General features: G+C 35.5%; 1 protein-coding gene across 3 annotated transcripts in view; it reads right to left on the bottom strand.

Moving 5' to 3' along the window:
- Positions 1-19,455, bottom strand: part of Lclat1 (lysocardiolipin acyltransferase 1) — a 153,295-nt gene that overhangs the window by 58,482 nt on the left and 75,358 nt on the right. For all 3 annotated transcript variants that reach the window (XM_070025313.1, XM_070025315.1, XM_070025312.1), the window contains exons 4-5: positions 14,793-14,939; positions 11,423-11,539 (exon numbers count right to left, since the gene is read on the bottom strand). In XM_070025313.1, the coding sequence (XP_069881414.1) occupies positions 11,423-11,539; positions 14,793-14,939 (264 nt within the window). The remainder of the gene's footprint in view (positions 1-11,422; positions 11,540-14,792; positions 14,940-19,455) is intronic.

Genomic DNA, 19,455 nt, shown 5'->3' with positions numbered 1-19,455 from the left:
TCATAACTTAACCAATATTCATCCCTAAAGTATTAAAATATGAACCTTCAATAAAACTAATTTAACAAGTTGCCATAGACTACCTGAATTATTAAATGAATGATTAACAAACATACTAAAATTGTTTTTTACTGATAAGAAAGGTTGTTTTTAGGCTAAGTGAACTGATTAATGACTATAATCTAAGCTACTTAAGAGGTGGGGATAGAAGTATCACATTCCAAGTCTGGGCCCAGGAAAAGAGTACAAGACACTATCTGAAAAATACAGCCAAAAAATGGCAGGAGGCGAGGCTAAAATGGCAGAGTTCCTGCCTAACAAACACAAGACCTTGGAGTCTAGTACTTGAAGGAAAATAAAAAAAGGAAGGAAGGAAGAAGCAAAGGAAGGAAGGGAAGGCAGGCAGGTACTGCGTGAAGAATAGGGAGCAGAGGGAGAGAGGAAGGGAAGGGAGATGGTTTAAAAAATTATACTTGTAGGGGTATGAAGCATCACTATATAGCATAAGGTTAGAAGAAATGCTGAAATCTCAAAGGAATTGCAACCAAAGCAAAATTCATACCTTAATGTATATCTGTACATCTTGATGTATATTTTGATCCAAGGGTATTTTGTTTATATTGCTGTTTTGCCTTTAAAAGGTAAGCTGATTTTTAATTTCTATAAATAAGACTGATAAACTATTTGGATATTTCCTTTGGATTTAATATTATGAACCTGCTGTGGTTACTAATAAACAGTCCTGGATGAAAACAAGCGAATCTTGTAACCCAGAAAAGAATGTTCAATTCCTTTTTAGGCATTGCCAATTATAGATGAGCATGACTTATTCCCATGTACTCACATTAGGAATAGTGTAAAGCATATCATGGTCAAGTTGGTAGGTCTGTAAGAATAAATAAATGTTTGTAAAAAATAAGAAGAATCTGCTGTCCAGCTTTGAGGAATATTGGCTAACTGATCCTGCTATATAAGAAAATGATAAATGTACCCACAAAAAAAGGTCATTGCCATTGCAAATCATAGAAACCTAATGTAATGAACAAAATACAGGAAGAGTCCTAATGCTGTGACTTCTAAGAAGGTCAATGCTAAAGTTTATGTTTGACTAAAGCAGCTTTCCTCAGCTGGGATAATAACATGCCTTCCTTTCAAGTCCAATGCACACATAGTTTATTACTTGCCTTTGGTACTTTAGGCCACATTTCACTTACCTTTACCTTTAAAGGCCATTTAAAATTCTATAAAGAAACAGGGAATACCTAAGTTATAAATGAAATATAAATATGTGATTTTTCTTTTTCTTTTTGTACAACAGTCTCAAAAGTCTGCTAAGGGTTTTTACAGGGGACCCAAACTACATTTGTACAACACAAAATTAAACTAAAGAGGTGCAAATTTGGGGAGATAAAATCTATCAGTGAAAATGGATGCCATTCTACAGATAAGCCAAATGACTCTCAACCCAAATTCATTTCTTATCTAAAAAATTGTTTAACATCCTCACACTACCAAAAGCTAGCAATTTAAAAGTTCACAAATGGATGAGTAGAATTCCACTGTGTATATATACCATATTTTCTTCCACTGAGGGGAATCTGGGTTGATGATAAGGATCATGCCTACGGTAAACAATGATGCAATGAACATATAGTTAGGCTGATAGCTTTAGTTTGGCATTGTTTGTGTTCTATTAGATAAATGCAAAGGGATGGGATTGCTGGGAAGCTCTATGTTTAGTCTTTTAAGGAACCTTCAATAATGCTTTCCAGAGTAGTTAAACAAGTTTACATTCCCACCAACAGTGTAATAGAGTTCCCTTCTGACTGCAACCCCACCAATATTTGTTATTATTAGTTTTCTTGATAATAGCCATTCTAAGTGGGGCTAGGTGGAATCTTAATGTTGTTTGGATTTGCATTTCTTTTACAGACAGAGATGTTCAATACATCTTCACTGGCCATTCTTACTTTTTCCTCTGAGAAGTCTAACTTTGCAGCACATTTATTGATTGGGTTTTTGAGGGTTTACTTTTGGGGGGGTTATCATTTGTAAGGAAATAACAAGACTTAGAAAAAGTTATATTAACCCCTGCCTTCACTGTATTTGATATTGGTATAATTTGTGGAGGGGAAGGGCAAAAACAAATCGTTTAACTAGGGATACTGGTGGACCCATTGCAACATGAGATGTACAAGTCGTTATGTAGAAAAATGAACTTTACAATTTTGGTGTGTGGCGGGGGGGAATCGAGTAATCGAGTGGAGGGAGGTGGGGGGGAGGATGGGAAGGGGAAACAAAGAGGAGGCAACAATACTTGATAAGAAATGTACTCGTTATCTTGCCCATGTAATTGTAACTCCTCTGTACGGTATTCTCACAATAAAAAAAAAAAAAAAAGTTATATTAAGCAAAGTAAGCCAGAGCCAAAGACCCATAGGTTGTATGGTTTCCCTCATTTGTGGAAACTAGAATGTGCCTATAAATCTACATGTAAACACACTGATCAAAAAATATATATACAAACAAATGCATGCATACACACATATACATACACACACGGACATGATAAATTATATAGGGAGGGTATGTATAGGAGTGGTTAACAAAGGCTCAGTAGCTATGTACATATGATCATATAAAGTAATATTTTATTAAATAAACTCCAAGAAAAGGAAACAAAGCTATTTTTAGTTACCATTGTTGCTGTTTTAGTTTTCTGTTCCTTTTGTCTTGTTAGTATGTTTGTATTTGGGAGGATGAGAGGGGTACAGGAAAGGTGGAACAAAGGGTGGAAAATGAACTTTATCTTGTGGGTGGGGATAGGGAGGGAGCAAGGATAGGGGCGACATGGTTTAAAGGAATTGTACTCATTACCTGATTCATGTTATAACTATGACCCCTCTGTATATCAACTCTACAATAATAAATTTAATAAAGTCTACAAATACCCATGCCGATTATCTTAACTGTTAAATATGATAAATAATTTTGAAATCACAAATATTTACTCAATAGTACTCTGATTACTGTTGGAGAGAAATGTGTGAACCACAGATTATGGTAATGGTCAAAGATAAAGATAAACAGCATAACATGGAGTTTGCTGTCAAGGGATTTAAGGTATCACTCCCATCCATCCCAGCCTGAGTAACATTAGTATAAAGGCACACTGACAACAGTATAGATTACTGTATTTGTTATATTCAAATGCAACCACAGACAAGGTACTTTATAAAACAAAACTGAGAAAAAAATTTAAATTAGTTGTCTTATTATTTTGTTTTTCAATTACCATTCTCTATTTGAAGAGACAAAAGCGATAATCAAATTGTTTGGGTTATTACTGATTATTGCAAAAATCAAACACATTAAAATATTCATTTTGTGTATGTGTACAATTTTGATGGATCTTGTCAAATAAAAAAGTACTTCGAATGTGTTCCAATGTAAAACTCTTGAGGGATGAAAGCAACTGAAAACATACATGCTTTTTCCCTCCTGCATCACTTCCCTAGGAACAGAGAGCTGAATCAGAAACATCTCAGGCTTTACGTAGTATACCAAGGATTCAACTTATGGTAAGTGCAACAGTAGTTTGCTCAACCCAATTTCTATGACAGAGCAAGTCTGGGTGTTTTTAGTAGTCAGATAGCAAGTACAGACACATACCTATGTGACAGATAACTATCTTTATATTATATAATAATAAATAAATATAATTATTCTGTATTATATAATATGAAAATAATCTAAGCAAAATGAAAAAAACAGCACTTTTGATGAGCCAATTTTCTACATGAATAATTATGTATTTAATTTCATGTTCTTCCAGGACAGATTTTTTTTTTTTTTTGGTCGGTCATGGGGCTTGAACTCTGGGCCTGGGCACTGTTCCTGTGCTCTTCAGCTCAAGGCAAGCGCTCTACCTCTTGAGCCACAGTGCCACTTCTGGTTTTCTAGTGATTTATTGGAGATCAGAGTCTCACGGACTTTTCTGCCCGGGCTGGCTTTAAACCATGATCCTGGGATCTCAGCCTCCTGAGTAGCTAGGATTACAGGCGGGAAGCCACCAGCACCCAGCTCAGGACAGTTTTTTAAGTTCTGTTTTTTTTCTTCCTTTGGTACTGGGGTTTGAACTTGTGCTCTTGAGGCAAGTGCTCCCACAATTTGAGCCACTTCTCATCCAGCTCTGGGACTGTTTCCTAGTCAGAACTGTTTTTCAAAAGGGAAGGCATGTTGCCTGCTTTGCATGTGCATGCACACATACACACATAATGACCACATTTAGTACTTGCATAATTCACAATACTCAAACATCAAAATATTTTTTTAAACTGCATGAAAAGGTCTAACTGGAAAAGAATGCAAAAATTTTGAATAAGGATAAAGAACAACTGCAAACTAGACAAGGTACACAATTTATAAATAATCAAAGGAACACAGGTCTAGAATGAAGGAAAAACAAAGTAAACCTTTTTTGGACAAACCCAAAAAAGAAGTAAAATATTCATCATAAAGTTATATACTGCACAGAACCAAAAGGTAGGCATATGTTCCTGTAAAATTTTTGGATTCAAGGATCCATTTTATTTGAAAATCTCGGCTTCACAGGGAATAAAATTTGCTTTTCATATTGAACAAAAAGCTACAGTATACAGTTACATATAATTTGTGTACTTATCTGAAATCTCATCTATCTCATTTCAGAGAGTTTTTAAGGACTTAAACATTTGGTGCATGTGTCGCACAGTCTCCAGCATGGAGGCCTATCTACTGGCATCCTCTGCTACTGTCTTTCATCTCTCACTTCTGCCTTCAGGAGGAGGAAAATGGAGAGAATGCTGCAGTATATGCAACAATATTCCTTATGGTTACTGTACAGTCCATAAAAGTTATCACGCACAGGCAATCTCACACATTCTACTTACGGAAGTTTCTTCCACAAATTTCTAAATTTTAAAATAAACATATTTTATATATGTCAGTTATCAGCATATTTCAAGATGCTACTCTTAAGAAGGTAAACTTTATAACAGAACACCAATATTTAATCATATACAAGTCTTCAGGATGAGTTAAATAAACATATTTTCACTCATTAATAAAAACAATAATCTTCTGGTAACAGAACTTATATTGAGACTTTAAAAAATGTACTGGTACCATAAAACATAGAGTCATTATAATCTAAGCACAGTTTTTAAAATCAACAGTAAACACTTATATGAATGGCATTTGAGAAACAGTGTATCATCATCTCAGGATAAAATTTTTCTCCTATTAAAGTCAAGTGGCACAGAGATACCCAGATTATGATGGCTTTCTTTTCAATACCATCTCAGAATCTGAAACTCCTTGTGTCAACATACTGATTAGCCATGGAAACATTAAGAACCACATTCTCATATGGATTTTTACTTTATTCACTTAAGTTACAAAAAACTAAAAGAAAAAAAAAAACCCTCATCCTTTTATCTTTCAGTAGTTAAAATGAATGAGTGCCTTTAAGTTAGTGATTATTATCTGTGTCTGCCTCAATTAGCCTGCATTGCCATTAATCGTACCCCAACAGGTCCCACATGAATTACTATCTGCCAAATGTCTGATTTCTAGCATCAAGATGGTAGGAGACATGGCAATTAGGTATGTGTGAGAGATGCCGAAAATGAATCATTTACAAAAATTTGCACAAAACTATCAACTTATAGAGTGACTACAACATTTGACATTCTCTATAGAACCTCAGATATAAAAGTAAACAAGACAGCATCCTAGAGGAACTCACAGTCCAATGGGACTCAGAGATCAAAACAGCAACAACAGTAAAATAATAGCTACAGAGGGATATGAAAAAAATGTATTACAACAATGACATGACAGTATGATAAGAATAAAAGGAGGACAACCTGGAGAATTCAGGAAATTTAAGTAGAAAAGACTTCAACTGTCTAGGGAACCAAGAAGCTAAACACACATGACTAGAGACAGTTTAGAAGAAATAATAGGAAGAGAAAAGAATATATCTTATTAATGGAATGAAGGGAAGAAAATATTTCACAGAAAGAAGACCAAAAGCACTAGAACCTGTGCTTTGAACAACGGTCCACTTGTGCAAGCAATCACTTAGGTTCAAATGCAAAGTATAGACAAACACAAATAAAAACCCTATGAATCTCTGGCCAAGTGCCAGATCTGAGGACAGCGGTTCAAAGCCAGCCCAGGCAGGAAAATCCATGAGACTCTTATCTCCAATAAATCACCAGAAAACTGGAAGTGATGGTGTGGCTCAAGTGGTAAAGCGCCAGCCTTGAGCTGAAGAGCTGAGGGGCAGTGCTGAGGCCAAGAGTTCAAGCCCCAGGACAGACCAAAAAACAAACCCCAAATCCCACAAATCTCAATTATTTTCTGAGAAACATATTAGCCAACCTCAGTTTAGAGGCAGGGAAGACTGCATATCATACCAAAAAAAAAAAAAAACCTTATTAGGTTCTGGAAAAAAAACAGGAATATTACACACAAATGATGAGTACCATCTTTCTAAGAACTGATTAAGACAATGGGTGCCTTTATTATCTTTTTTACATTCATCTTATTTTTAATACTTAATGTTCTTTTTGCAATAAAATTTAGTACTACAATATAGTATATACATGCTGTTACTATCATAATGAAGCTCCTATGCTATAATTTTTAAAATTCTATCACCTGGAAAGCAAGCTGAGAAAATGAAGTCATAAAAATATTTTTAAGCCTTAATAGCCAGAAGGAAGAAAAAGATAGAGACACAGTTTGAAAAGACAGAAATTAGAATGTCATTTCTTTTTTTTTTTTATACTCTAGTAGAAACATAAAGCAAATACACATCAAGACATCCAGGACAAATTTTTTTCAGTTATATAGTGCTAAATGACTGGCATTATATTTTAAGAAAAGTGTGTTTCTCAAGTATTCCCGAAAGGTTAGAGAAATGAAGGAAGTAATAAATGGAGAAATAACAAAAAATAAAAGAGGTCACTATAAAGGAAAACTCATATACTTTTCCACTTAAACAAAAATCCCCCAAAGCTAAAGAGATCAAAGAGAAATCTTGGAAGTGGGAAGGAAATCCTACAAGGAATAAGTTTTTGTAGCTTTTGGAATAGAATATCTCTGCACTTATTACAGTGGGAAAAGCACAGGCTTTAAACAGATCGGATTTTAAGTTATGCTACTCTACTTAGCAGCTGTACAACCCTGGGAAAATTGCGAAAAGAAATTGGTCTCCAATAGCATAGAATGGCATAACTACTGCCTGGAGCTGGGAGAATCAAATGACATGTGAGAGTGGCAGGAGGCAGGGGTGAGACCAGGATCTTATGACAGGCTGACTCCCAGGTCTGACTTCTGACCTAAGTACCTTGAGTTTTTAGAAAGCACCCAGAGTGCGGTGCTGATGGCTCAGGCCTGTAATCCTCGCTTCTCAGGAGACTGAGATCTGAGGATTGTGGTTGGAAGTCAGCCTGAGCAGGAAACTTTTATCTCCAATAAATTATTTAGAAAAAGACCCAAAGTGGTGCTGTGGCTCAATTGGTACAGTTGCTAGCCTTGGGCAGAAGAAATGCAGGGACAACCTTCAGGCCCTGAGTCAAGCACCAAGACTGCCACAAAAATAGAAAGGAAAATTAAAGAAAAAAATCAAGAAAGCACCATGGATGGTTGGGTGGTTCTACTTTATGGGTAAGGCAAGGAAATAACATATACAATCCAATGCCTGGCACATGTGAGGTATGTAATAAATGTTAGTTAATTCAATGTACAAAAATGATAGCATTTTTCATCAGGGCTGTTTTTTTCATTAAGTATAAGATAAGATCTGTTACAAATGAATAGCTCATATTATTTTGCTACGGGGGGCGGGGGGTAAAATGAACAAAGGATACAAAATAAATACCATTTCTAATCCAAAACATGATGTAAAGATTTGATATGAAGAAAAATCTGTAAATCTCTGCCATGTGCTCATGTATAATATTATGAACAATTTCTGTTCCATGGTATGTAAATCTCCAAGTCACTTTGGTAGCCCATGTGTTGACCCACTATTTAGTATCCCAATCTCATTCTGGTTTTGTTGTCTTTTTGTCAAAATCAAAAGACAAAGTATTTGTTCCTATACTATGACCCCAAAAGAAAGTCAACTGTTAATCTACAAAGATATTTGCAGATTTGAAGAAATGGAAAAAAATCTCAGAAAATATTCTAGCAAATGTCAAAGGTCTATTGTACAATTATATTATTAACATGAGGGAAAGGGCTTTCCATATTTCATAAATCATTTTTAGCCATGAAAAGCCTTCTGAAAAGGTCAGGGTGCATAGTATAAAATATACCCAATGTTTCAAAAATTTGTCTGTCTGCCTTTCTTCCTTGTCTCTTTTAACCTGCTGTTAGGATGGCTAAATGAAATGCAACCTTGGGAGGAGCTGACTGAGTAAAATAAATGCTGACATGTAAGCTGCCAACATGGTGGCCACAAACAGACTGAACTGCCAGCACGTAGTTGTGAACTGAGCAAAAAGTCCAAGGAATTAAGAGTTGAACACTGCTGAAGACAACTGTCTAGAACTGTTATATGGCTTTTTTGCTTCCAATTTTCTCTAAGCAAATGACAACTCCTGGGCCCAAATGAAAGAGGCAAACACATCTATCAGATAACAGAAATGTCAGAAGTTCTCTCTTGCTGAATAAAGACCATGCAGATCCAAACTACATGGTGGGAATTTACTTTTCCTTTAGAGGTTATCTCTGTATGCCCTAGGTTAGTGAAAAGAGCATTAGCTTCATTTCTGCCTATTTAGAATTTATGAATGAGCTAAATATAAGTAAAAATGGGAAATTTTTTAACCAAAAACTCAAAATGTTTTTATGAATTTCCAACATAACTTTAAATATACCTTGATGATGATTTAGACTTATAAAATGATTTTCTTTGAGAGAATTAATCTAGAAGCAGACAAACTAAAATCATGAACATTTGGAATATCAAAATTTTAAATAGCAATGGTACCAAACAACAGTCTTAAGTATTATCAGCTGCTCTACAGTTCAAGTCTTCAACTCCTTCAGTTTGACTTTTCCAAGGTGACTATGTTACTCCCTATTAATCCTGAGTCTGTGTCCTAGCTTATACTGCTTCTCAGCCATCCCTGTTTTTGTTCTGCCTACTCATATCACTTGCAGTCACTATTGTCTAAGAGAAATTCCGCTTCCTTCAGAAACCTTACTTGAATCTAGCAGTACTCTATGGTATGTTTACTGAATATTCCTGCATTTAAAAAATCAGTATAATACCTATATCCAACACACATAGACCTTAGCACTTTAATATAGTGTCTTATATTATGTTTTAGATTTTTTTTCTTACCGATCCATGACAATTGAACTTTTGAAGACAAGGTCATGTTTCAAGTAGTACATACTTTGAACCAAGGATGTTTTATTCATTTTTCCCACTACTCCTTTTCAAGGTTTCAAATGTGCACACCTGTGCCTCCTAATGGTGAAAATAATTATTGTTTGTCCTCAATTGAGTAATTGGCTTACAAAGAGTGAGAGCAAACAAATGAAGAGAAGGTGTGGAGGAGAATGCAGTAACGAATTCAATGTACTCCCTATATAAAGAAAAGTGAGGGAAGGAGTAGGTTGGGATGGATGTAAAATGTATTCTCCCCAAAAAATGTACACAACAAAAAATCACACATGGTAGGCCAAGAAGAACTGAGCTATTATTGTTAAAAAAAAAAAAACCATGAGAGATCATTATGAATATAAGTAAGTTCTGGTATAATTATTTAAAGGTTTAAAACTATGTTGTCAGAAGCAGGTTTTAAAGACTAGATACTTCTAAGATAATCTTCATCACTGGTCCTTCTTAAAACCGTTTCTCTCTCTGTGCTCCCTTCAACTGTCCCCCCAAAAACCAAAGTAGTCCTCAGCATCCCAAACAACAGCTCTTTAGTCTAAATTTGCTTCTTCCATCATCTCACGCAGAGTCATAAACACCAATACACCTTGTGACTATCATTCTTCCATAGTCAGGACATTGAGCCTCTTTTTTCTCTTCGTTCTTTCTTTTAAATTGAAGAAAATAATCTAGTTGATTAGTGTTATAAAAGTGCTTTATGATTCTGAGGCTTTACAAAATAATCAGACTGTAAGAAGCAACAAATAGGAAGAGTATGTGCTTCTCAGACAAACTATATCTAATAAATGATGAGATTCTTTGCCTCACTGCTCTGATTTTGTACTATAACTACCATGTAAGGATAGTATATGGATTAATTGAATGTAAGCATAAAATATTTAGTACAATGCTGCTACTTAGCAAATGCTTGGTTAATGATATTACTATTTTAATAATAACCTATTTCTCATTATTATTATTAAAATGTACAGTTTCGGTTTACCTTTCAAAATGAAATAAACAGAATCACCTAAATTATCATCTAGTTTTCTAACTGAAACAAATGAGATACATGTTTTTCTCACTCACCTGACAGATGGGGTTTGATGGAGTGGGATGGGAGGGCCAGTTCCTAGTTCTGTAGAAAAATTACTAGTTATGCTTAACTAATGCTATAAGTGCAAATACACATTCCTCTAATAGGTAGCAAAGGTAAATGTGAGTGTTCTACCAAAATACTTCCTACATTTCAGAACAAACAGCTTAATAGATATATTGTTATCTACTATAACAACTTGCAACTCTCTTGTCCACACAAAGGATGTGTTTCAAAGCCCTAACTCATCAACAGGGAAATGTGATAGCTGAATATGTTCCATGATGTCAGAAACACCAATGAAGACCATCATTAAATACCACAAAATATAACTGCACTACTGACTAGGTGATTGCAAGAAAGATGCTGCAATCAAGGTGTCACATTAAGAAAAGGAAAGAAATAGAACTACCCAGTGTCTTTCCTCCCTACCCCACTCTCAAGGCATGAAGATCTACACCCTCCATGAGCATTCACTTGTCATACACAATGGGATTGTTTAGGCCTTCAAGCCCATGCCCTATTAGTAACAGCCCCAGAATTGCCAAAACAAATTAAACGATGAGGGACAAGGTATCAGCTAAAACCAACATAAGGATTGAGAGAGCAAAGCATATTTCTTTAAAATCATGGGTTCTTAGTTGTAAAGAAGCTTCATCTTTGCAGATCATACATTGTATCTTGAAGCACATTAGGGACTAACAGATCCACAGTGATACCATTTATCTTCTTGCATGATGGTTTAAGACTTGTCATGTTGTGAGACAGTGTGGAAATTGCAGATGAAGGCAACTGTTGCATCAGCTAAGGACTAAATATAAAGTTTAACAATGTATGCCAATTTTATTAGGAAAAAAGTATATTTTGAAATGGACACTTACCTTCTCTTAAATGGTCTACCACAAAAGTAAAGCCCGTAGTTCTTGGATGCAAGACGTACTCATATTTTTGAAGTCCATTCTTTTCAGCAAAATCATTACTTCGAGCCTTGCTATTTTCTAAACAAAATAATAGATTATTAGAAACCATAAAATAAAGGGAGACAATGAGGTAAAGATATGCAGAATTTCTTAGCTAAAGACAGCAGCTAAATGTTCTATAATTACTGAATATAGTATATGTATTACTTAATACAGGATATTTCAGGTGGTCAGCAGACATTTCAGATAGTCCCTTACAAACATCTCAGACCCACTTAAATGTTTTAAGTCATGGTATCATGACTTTCTTTTTTTCCCCAGCTGTACAGTTTCAACTTAGGGCCTTACACTTTTTAGGCAGGAGTTCTCCCACTTAAGCCACGTACCCCCACTTTATTTTATTTTATTTTCTTCTCTGACTTTTTTGGGTCGTTTTTCAGATAGAGTCTTACGTTTTACCCAAGGCTGGCTTCAGACCACGATCCTCCCAACCACAGCTTCCCTAACCACTGGAATGACAGTCATGAACCACATGCTAGCTTGTTTTGTGAGATGGGGGGCTTACTAACTTTTGGCCCCGTTGACTTCAAATAGCAGTCCTCCTTGGTTTTACATGAGCCACCATGCCTGGCTGTATCACCGTATTTTTAACAAAAGATTCTTGAACTTTATGTTCAAATCTACATTATTTAGAAGACTTTACAAAAGTCAATATGCAATGAAACCCAAAATATAAATGAAATATTAATAAACTAAAAATTTTACAATTATAATCCTTATGAAAAAAATGAGATATTAAAATACAAAATTCTGATAAATTAAGATTCAAAAACTAACAGAAGAGAAGGATCTAGATAGGCAGAAGAAATAACTGGCAATCAGAAACAACAGATCAACATTTTTTGACCCAATAATTATGTTTTCACAGCAAATAACTGCCTTGCTCAGGCACAGAGCAAGCAAATATTACTAACCAAAACCACTCCACAACAGAATGGACACAGAATTAGCATATCATGTACAAATATCTGAACATGGTTTGGCTGAATATAGTTACAGAGTCAAGTATATATTCCAATTGTTGGCAAAATCTCCTTTTTCCATTCCATGAGGTAACTTAAAAAATTCCAAGAAGAACCAAACCCATTACTCAGCAAATACAGCTGGAAAAAGTAAAGTGCTCAGAAATTTTCCCTTAACTTCTAGGAGAGATCATGCAATACCTTTTGATCACAGCAGATGCTAGGACTTTTTATTCCATACTGCATTCTTAAATTTATAGGCTATTATTCCAAGTGCAAGAAAAATATCTATATAAACAAAACTTTCCTCAGAATCAATTTAGAAGAACTGAATGCTCAACAAAATATCCACAGAACACTGAAGAAAGTAATATATCATTTTATAATAGAAGAATTGAATTTAAAATACCCAGTTCCCTAGCAACTAAAAAAGAAAGGCCTTCACACATGGACAGTAATAAGTTTCTCTCTATCATTTGAGAATATCTTTGGCATAGGGCTATGAAACATTATTCTATTAGCGGCAACTGACAGACCTTAATTGGGATTAGAAATCCCAGAGATGCCACAAAGATAAGTAGAAACTAACTACATGATACTCTTCCAGTAGACTGGGGATTCTGGAGGCAAAACTGAATTTTGTTGTAGATGTGACTACAAAGAAAATAATCCTGAACTGTACTGTCACTATATGGGAAAGTAGATATAATCTGAAGGATACCGTTAGGAAAGTCTTCCCTCCACACTAACTTCATCTACCTGCCCCAGACTCTGTTATTTTAGTAAGTGCACTAGCATCTCTCCTTAGACCAACCTCCTGTCAGCTCACTCCCTGTCGCTGTCCTACTTCAGACTGCTTCCACCCACAAGTCTGAGACCACCACTCTGCCATACTCAGGCCCGCTAGGTCTGTTTCCACCTCAAGTCTATGAAGCTGTCCTTCTGTTTACCCAGAGGCCTCCTACCTATTCAGACGTAAGTCTTCTGCTTGAGCATTTAGTCTCTAAACAGAAATTTAACAGAAGCTGGGTGCTGGTGGCTCCCACCTATAATCCTAACTACACAAGAGACTGGGAGCTGAGGATAGTGCTTCAAAGCCAGTTTGGGAAGGTAAGAGATTCTTATCTCCAAATAACAATCTCCCCAAAACAAACACCTAAACTCTGAATTAGACCCTAGTACCACCTCTCAATTTTAATTAATAAGTTAATTAATTAGCATTTTTAGAATTGTAATACCAAAATCATACACTATATAGGATTCATGTTTGAGAGATATGCCTAGTTTATAAACTTGACATAGTTAATATTGCTCAAGTCTCTGCAACAGATGAATCAAAGATCTCTTTATGAATATTACCCAATACATCTGAATTTCTTTATCAACTATGGTTCAGTCACCCTTTATTTATTTAAATAACTGTGTAAATTACAGTGTTCATCTTGAATGCTATTTGGACAATAAGTCCCATAAATTATTAGGTTTCATAAATTATTTAAGCGTGTGTGTTAAAGTATGCTCAGTTATTTCTCTTCTCATGTCCTGAGGATTACTCATCTCGGTTAAGCAACAAGGATTTGAAAGACAAGTTCATCTTCCTCTTCTCCATACTACTTGTAATTTTTAGATTTCCATTCTGTTCTGCTTTGATCTGCTTTCCCTCATATTGTGGACCTTCATCTACTGGATCTTTCTCAAATTCTATATTATGTTTCTTGAGGTTGTAGGGTATTCAATTCACTCTTCCGTGTGCAAAGATTCTATAGAACTACTTCTTGTTCCAAATTATGGCTTTACCCTATCTCTCCCAATAATCAAAACAGGCAGTTCTATTTTGATCCATCTTATATCCTGGACTACAATAGAAGCTTTCAAATGTAAAAATCATCTGTGGTTTAAATAAATATGAAAAATACTGATTTTAATAAGAATATGAACATATATATGATACACTGTATAATATTTTGTTACCAATTTTTTGTCTGGAAAGGTAAGAAAGTTCTAAATAAGTCCTCCAGTGTCCCCTCCATAACTCAATGATGGCTGATTTTTCTTCCTGCCCATATTAGGAGAAAGGCAGCACATTACATCAAGCGCTAGAATAGTGAGTGTGCATCATAACAGCCTCCTGTGGCTGCCTACAATGAATTCAACATAGTGAAAACCTGCAGTCCTGAGTGCTGACATGCTACTGATTAACTGAGTGACCTTAGGGGTGAGCACATTCATGTGGGTAATATTCAGCTACTTCATTTGATGATTTCTAAATTCCTTTGTTTTAAAACTCTGAGAAACCTGAGCTATCTTACCTGTGAGATCAGTTCCTTCTGGGAATATGAGAAGTTGAAGTGGTTCACGGATATCGCAAAAATAATTAATCATGTCTTCAAAATGACTCTTGTCATCTTTCCACTTCCTATGAATAAAAATATAGGCAGCAGCTTGCATGGCCCAACCTAGAATGAATTTAACAAGCATGTGCATACAGTTTTATTACCAATTCCAATTCTAAATTATAGATTATTAGATACAACTTTTCACATTCAATTTTACCATATTTATCACCATAAGCATCCCATATCACAAATTTAATATTAATTTTCAGTTAAATAACACATACACAACAGATTATTTTTAAAGGGGTTTGGTCTTCCCTTTGTCAAATTCTCAAAAACCTTTTTTTAGTTGGGCATAGTGGTACATGCTTGTAATCCCAATTATATGGGAAGCAAAGGTAAAGAGAACTGCTATTTGCAGCCAATCCAGGTTGTACTATCTTCATATGTATTCAGAGGTTTTCAGCTGAACAACACTGACAGGTAAAATGTATTTCTCCATTTCAAGTGAGAATGTCTACAAAGGGGTAGGGGTGATAGCTTCTGGAGAAAATACCATATATGCAAAATACCCTTCTCCTATCAGGAATACCTTCCACCTGCTTTGAGATGGCAATGCCTATACTACAAATGAGATTCTACAAAGATCATGGGGATGGATCTATACCAGTATCCACAGATTCTGTCTTTATAAACCTGCAGACTTTCAACTTTTGTCTGAGAAACTCATGTTAAAAATAGTGTCCTGCAATGGAAAAGTGTGAAAAAGTTATATAGACTAATTTCAATTTTTATAAGTTATATTGCTATTAATTAACTAAAGTATGAGATAAAAGTCATAATAATGTAACAACATTAATAAAAACCTGAGAACCTAAGTATTGCTTTAAACATGGAGGAAATGCACACTGATAACAGCAAAATGGGAGAAAAGTAACCCCTTTTAAAGATGTTTTGTGATTTTTTTAAGACACAAAATAGAGAAACATTTTAAGAGTCAAAAGAAAAAAGATTCAAATACATTTGTAATGTGCATGTGGAATGTAAGAAGGAAGAGGATCAAAAGGAAGAATCATTACATTCAAAGGAAAGGGCAAAGAGGTTAGATAGGTTATCTGTTCTGTCCTTCATTCTAGACTTTGTGAAAGATACAAAGTGTTTTAGAAAAGTGTTATAGGAGTGCCTCATAGATATAACTCCCTACCTAATCATAAAGAAACTTCAGAAAACACAAAAGTAAGGAGAATTCTACACAATATCTAACTAAATACTCTTCAAAATCACCATCAATAACTAAAGAAATACTGAAACAGGATGGAGGCTGAATAAGACAATACATGGACTGAAAAAAATAAGAGATTTTCTTCACTGTGATGCTATGACAGAAAAACTGTATTAGTAGAAAACCCAGCAAAACTTAGTCTACTGTTTAATGAAAATATTGTACCAAACAAAACAATATCAATTTAAAATATGGTGTCAATGTTAATCTTGTTTTGAAAAATGCAATACTTCTATGTTAGATAATGAAAAAAAGAAAATCTTCTACGTTATTTTTGTAAATGTTCCATCAACCTAAAATTATTTCACGTAAGTTTATTTTACATACACGGGCTGGGATGGGCACAGAAAAATTATATTAGACCATTTATTGCTGAAAATTCTGCTCTGGATGCAGTTTGAAGATTCTCAAAATACTAAACATAGATCTACCCTACCATCCCTCCATAACCATTCCTAAGCATCCACCCAGAACCTCACAAGTCAGGATACGGTAAAGACTTGCACACACATGTTCACTGTTGCACAATTCACAATAGCCAAGTTATGGAAACAGCCCAGATGCCTTAACAAGTGGATCAAGTCATTCCCAGCTCTTTCTTTCTAAGCTCTTTCTCAGCTCTTTCTTTCTCAGCTCTTTCCCAGCTCTCTCTCTTGCTCAGCTCTTTCCCAGCTCTTTCCCAGTTCTCTTTCCCAGCTCTCTCTCTCTTTCTCAGCTCTCTTTCCCAAGTCTTTCCCAGGCTTTTCCCTGCCTTTCCATGTGGAGGGCCAACATGGCCTGGTGCCAGCCAGGATGAATAAACCTACCCCTTACCTGAAAAAAAAAAAAGTGGAAAGAAAACGTCATACATATATACAATGCAATTTTTCTCATCAATTAGAAAGAATAATATGTCATTTCCAGGAAAATGGATGAACCTATGGCAAAGTATGTTAAGTGAGATAAGCCAAGCTCAGAGAGATATCTGGCACATGTTTTCTCATATGTGAAAGCTAGATTTTAAATACAACTGGACACGATAGCTTACACAGGACTCCATGCATACAAACTAAAGGAGAATATACTTAGGGGAGGAACGCAATGGAGTAATTCCTCTGAACATCTAAAGTATTACTTACCAAAACAAATTCTAAGAAATTGAACTGTTTTGTTATTGCTGTTGTTGGTGGTGTGTTTTTGTTGTTGTGTTTTTAGGGGGACAAAAGCAGAGCAAAGGCCAGGCACTGGTGGCTCACGCCAGTAATCCTAAGTACTCAGGAGGCTGAGATCTGAGGATCACAGTTCAAAGCCAGCCCAGGCAGAAGAAACTCTAATCTTGAATAAACCACCAGAAAACTGAAGTGGCACCGTGGCTCAAGTGGTAGAGTGCTGCCTTGAGCTGAAGAGCTGAGGGACAGCACCTAGACCCAGAGTTCTAGCCCATGACCAAGCAAAAAAAAAAAAAAAGCAGAGCAAAGGAATGGAGGGGGAAAGAATATACAAATGTAGTCATTGTATTCAATATATACTATGTAAAAAATAAACTATGCAACTTGTGGGCACTGATGGGAGGAGGATATGGAGAAAAGTAAAGGAAGGAGAGACATTGTCCAAGAAGTATTGTACTCATTACCTGACTTATAGAATTGTAACCCCTTTGTACACTCCTTAATAATAATAACTTTAAAAATTACACCAGATCAAAAAGATACAATGATCTTTTTATTTTAGAATAACGACAAGTATTGAACAATATTACTTGAATTATATCAGTAAAATATTTCTAAGAGGGCTGGGAAGGTGGCTGAGTGGTAGAGTGCCTGCCTTGCATGCCTGACGCCCTGGCTTCGATTCCTCAGCACCACATAAGCAAAAAGAAAAAAAGCCGGAATTGGCACTGTGGCTCAAGTGGTAGAGCACTAGCCTTGAGCTGAAGAGCTGAGGGATAGTGCCCAGGCCCAGAGTTCAGGCCCCACGACTGGACCCCCAAAAAAATATATATATATATATATTTCTAAGATATAAATTTTGACATTTTTACCTTTGAAAAAAATTTTAATTTTTGGCTATATAATATCTCTAGTACAAGGCCTTCAAATGTAAGGAAAATATTTTCTGTGAGATTTATTATAAAAAATGAAGAGACAGGGAAGGGGGTGAGAAAGCCACATAGCTTTAAAAAAAGATATGCAATAAATTCCACAGCTAATAGTTAATCATCTCCTCATATGATATTGTGATTCTCTTTAAAAACTGACTTTCTTTTTTTAAAATATCTATCATAATTTTTAAAATATAAATTTTTACTGTAAAGATACTGTACAGAGGGGTTACAATTACATGAGAAAGGTAATGAGTACACTTCCTATCAAGCATTGTTATCCCCTCCTTTGTTTTTCCCCTACCATCCCTTCCTTCTCTACCTGCACACCTCTTCCCTCCCCCCCACTTCCCCCCAAGTTGTAAAGTTCATTTTCAACATAGTGTCTTGTACATCTCATTGTTACAACCTGTATCCCTATTTAAGCATTTTGTTTTTTCCCGTCCCCTCCCCAAATTAGAAAAATGTATATACAAGATGTAGGGCACCAGAATCAAATACAATGAAAACAGGGGTTATACTGTGGGGGAGGAACATGCCAAAAGAAACAAAAAAAATCACATAGAACATTATAAATATGTCAAAAACAGTAGCAAAAAAGAAAAAAACCACTTGTGTCCCTATCTTGGGGTTCATTTCAATTAACATCATCTTATGTAGCTTTTGACCTTGTCTGCTTGTCCTAGGCATATACTAGTTATTGCAAATAAGGGAAACCATGGGACCTTTGTTTCCTTAGGTCTGGCTTACTTCACTTAATATAATTTTTCCAAGTCTTTCCATTTCCTAACAAATGGGGCCATATCATTCTTTTTGACAGAGGCATAGAATTCATGTATATATATCACATTTTTTTTGATCCATTCATCTACCGAAGGGCATCTGGGTTGGTTCCATATCTTAGCTATGGTAAATAATGCTGCAATAAACATAGTTGTGCTGGTAGCTTTAGTATGACCTTGACTGTGGTCGTTTGGGTAAATGCCCAACAGTGAGATTGCTGGCTCATAGGGGAGCTCTATGTGGAGTCTTTTGAGGAACCTCCATACTACTTTCCAAAGTGGTTGAACAAGTTTACACTCTCACTAGCAATGCAGTAGGGTTCCATTTTGGCCACATCCCCTCCAGCATCTGTTGTTATTAGAGTTCTTGATTATAGCCATTCTAACTGGGGTGAGCTGGTATCTCAATGTTGTTTTGATTTGCATTTCGTTTATGGCTAGAGAAGTTGAGCATTTTTGCATGTGTCTATTGGCCATTCTTATTTCCTCTTC

The sequence above is a fragment of the Dipodomys merriami genome, unplaced genomic scaffold, assembly GCF_024711535.1.
Source record: "Dipodomys merriami isolate MVZ:Mamm:240054 unplaced genomic scaffold, mDipMer1.0.p SCAF_17, whole genome shotgun sequence".
Classification (NCBI taxonomy): Eukaryota; Metazoa; Chordata; class Mammalia; order Rodentia; family Heteromyidae; genus Dipodomys; species Dipodomys merriami.
This window is presented reverse-complemented; position numbering and strand designations above follow the sequence as displayed.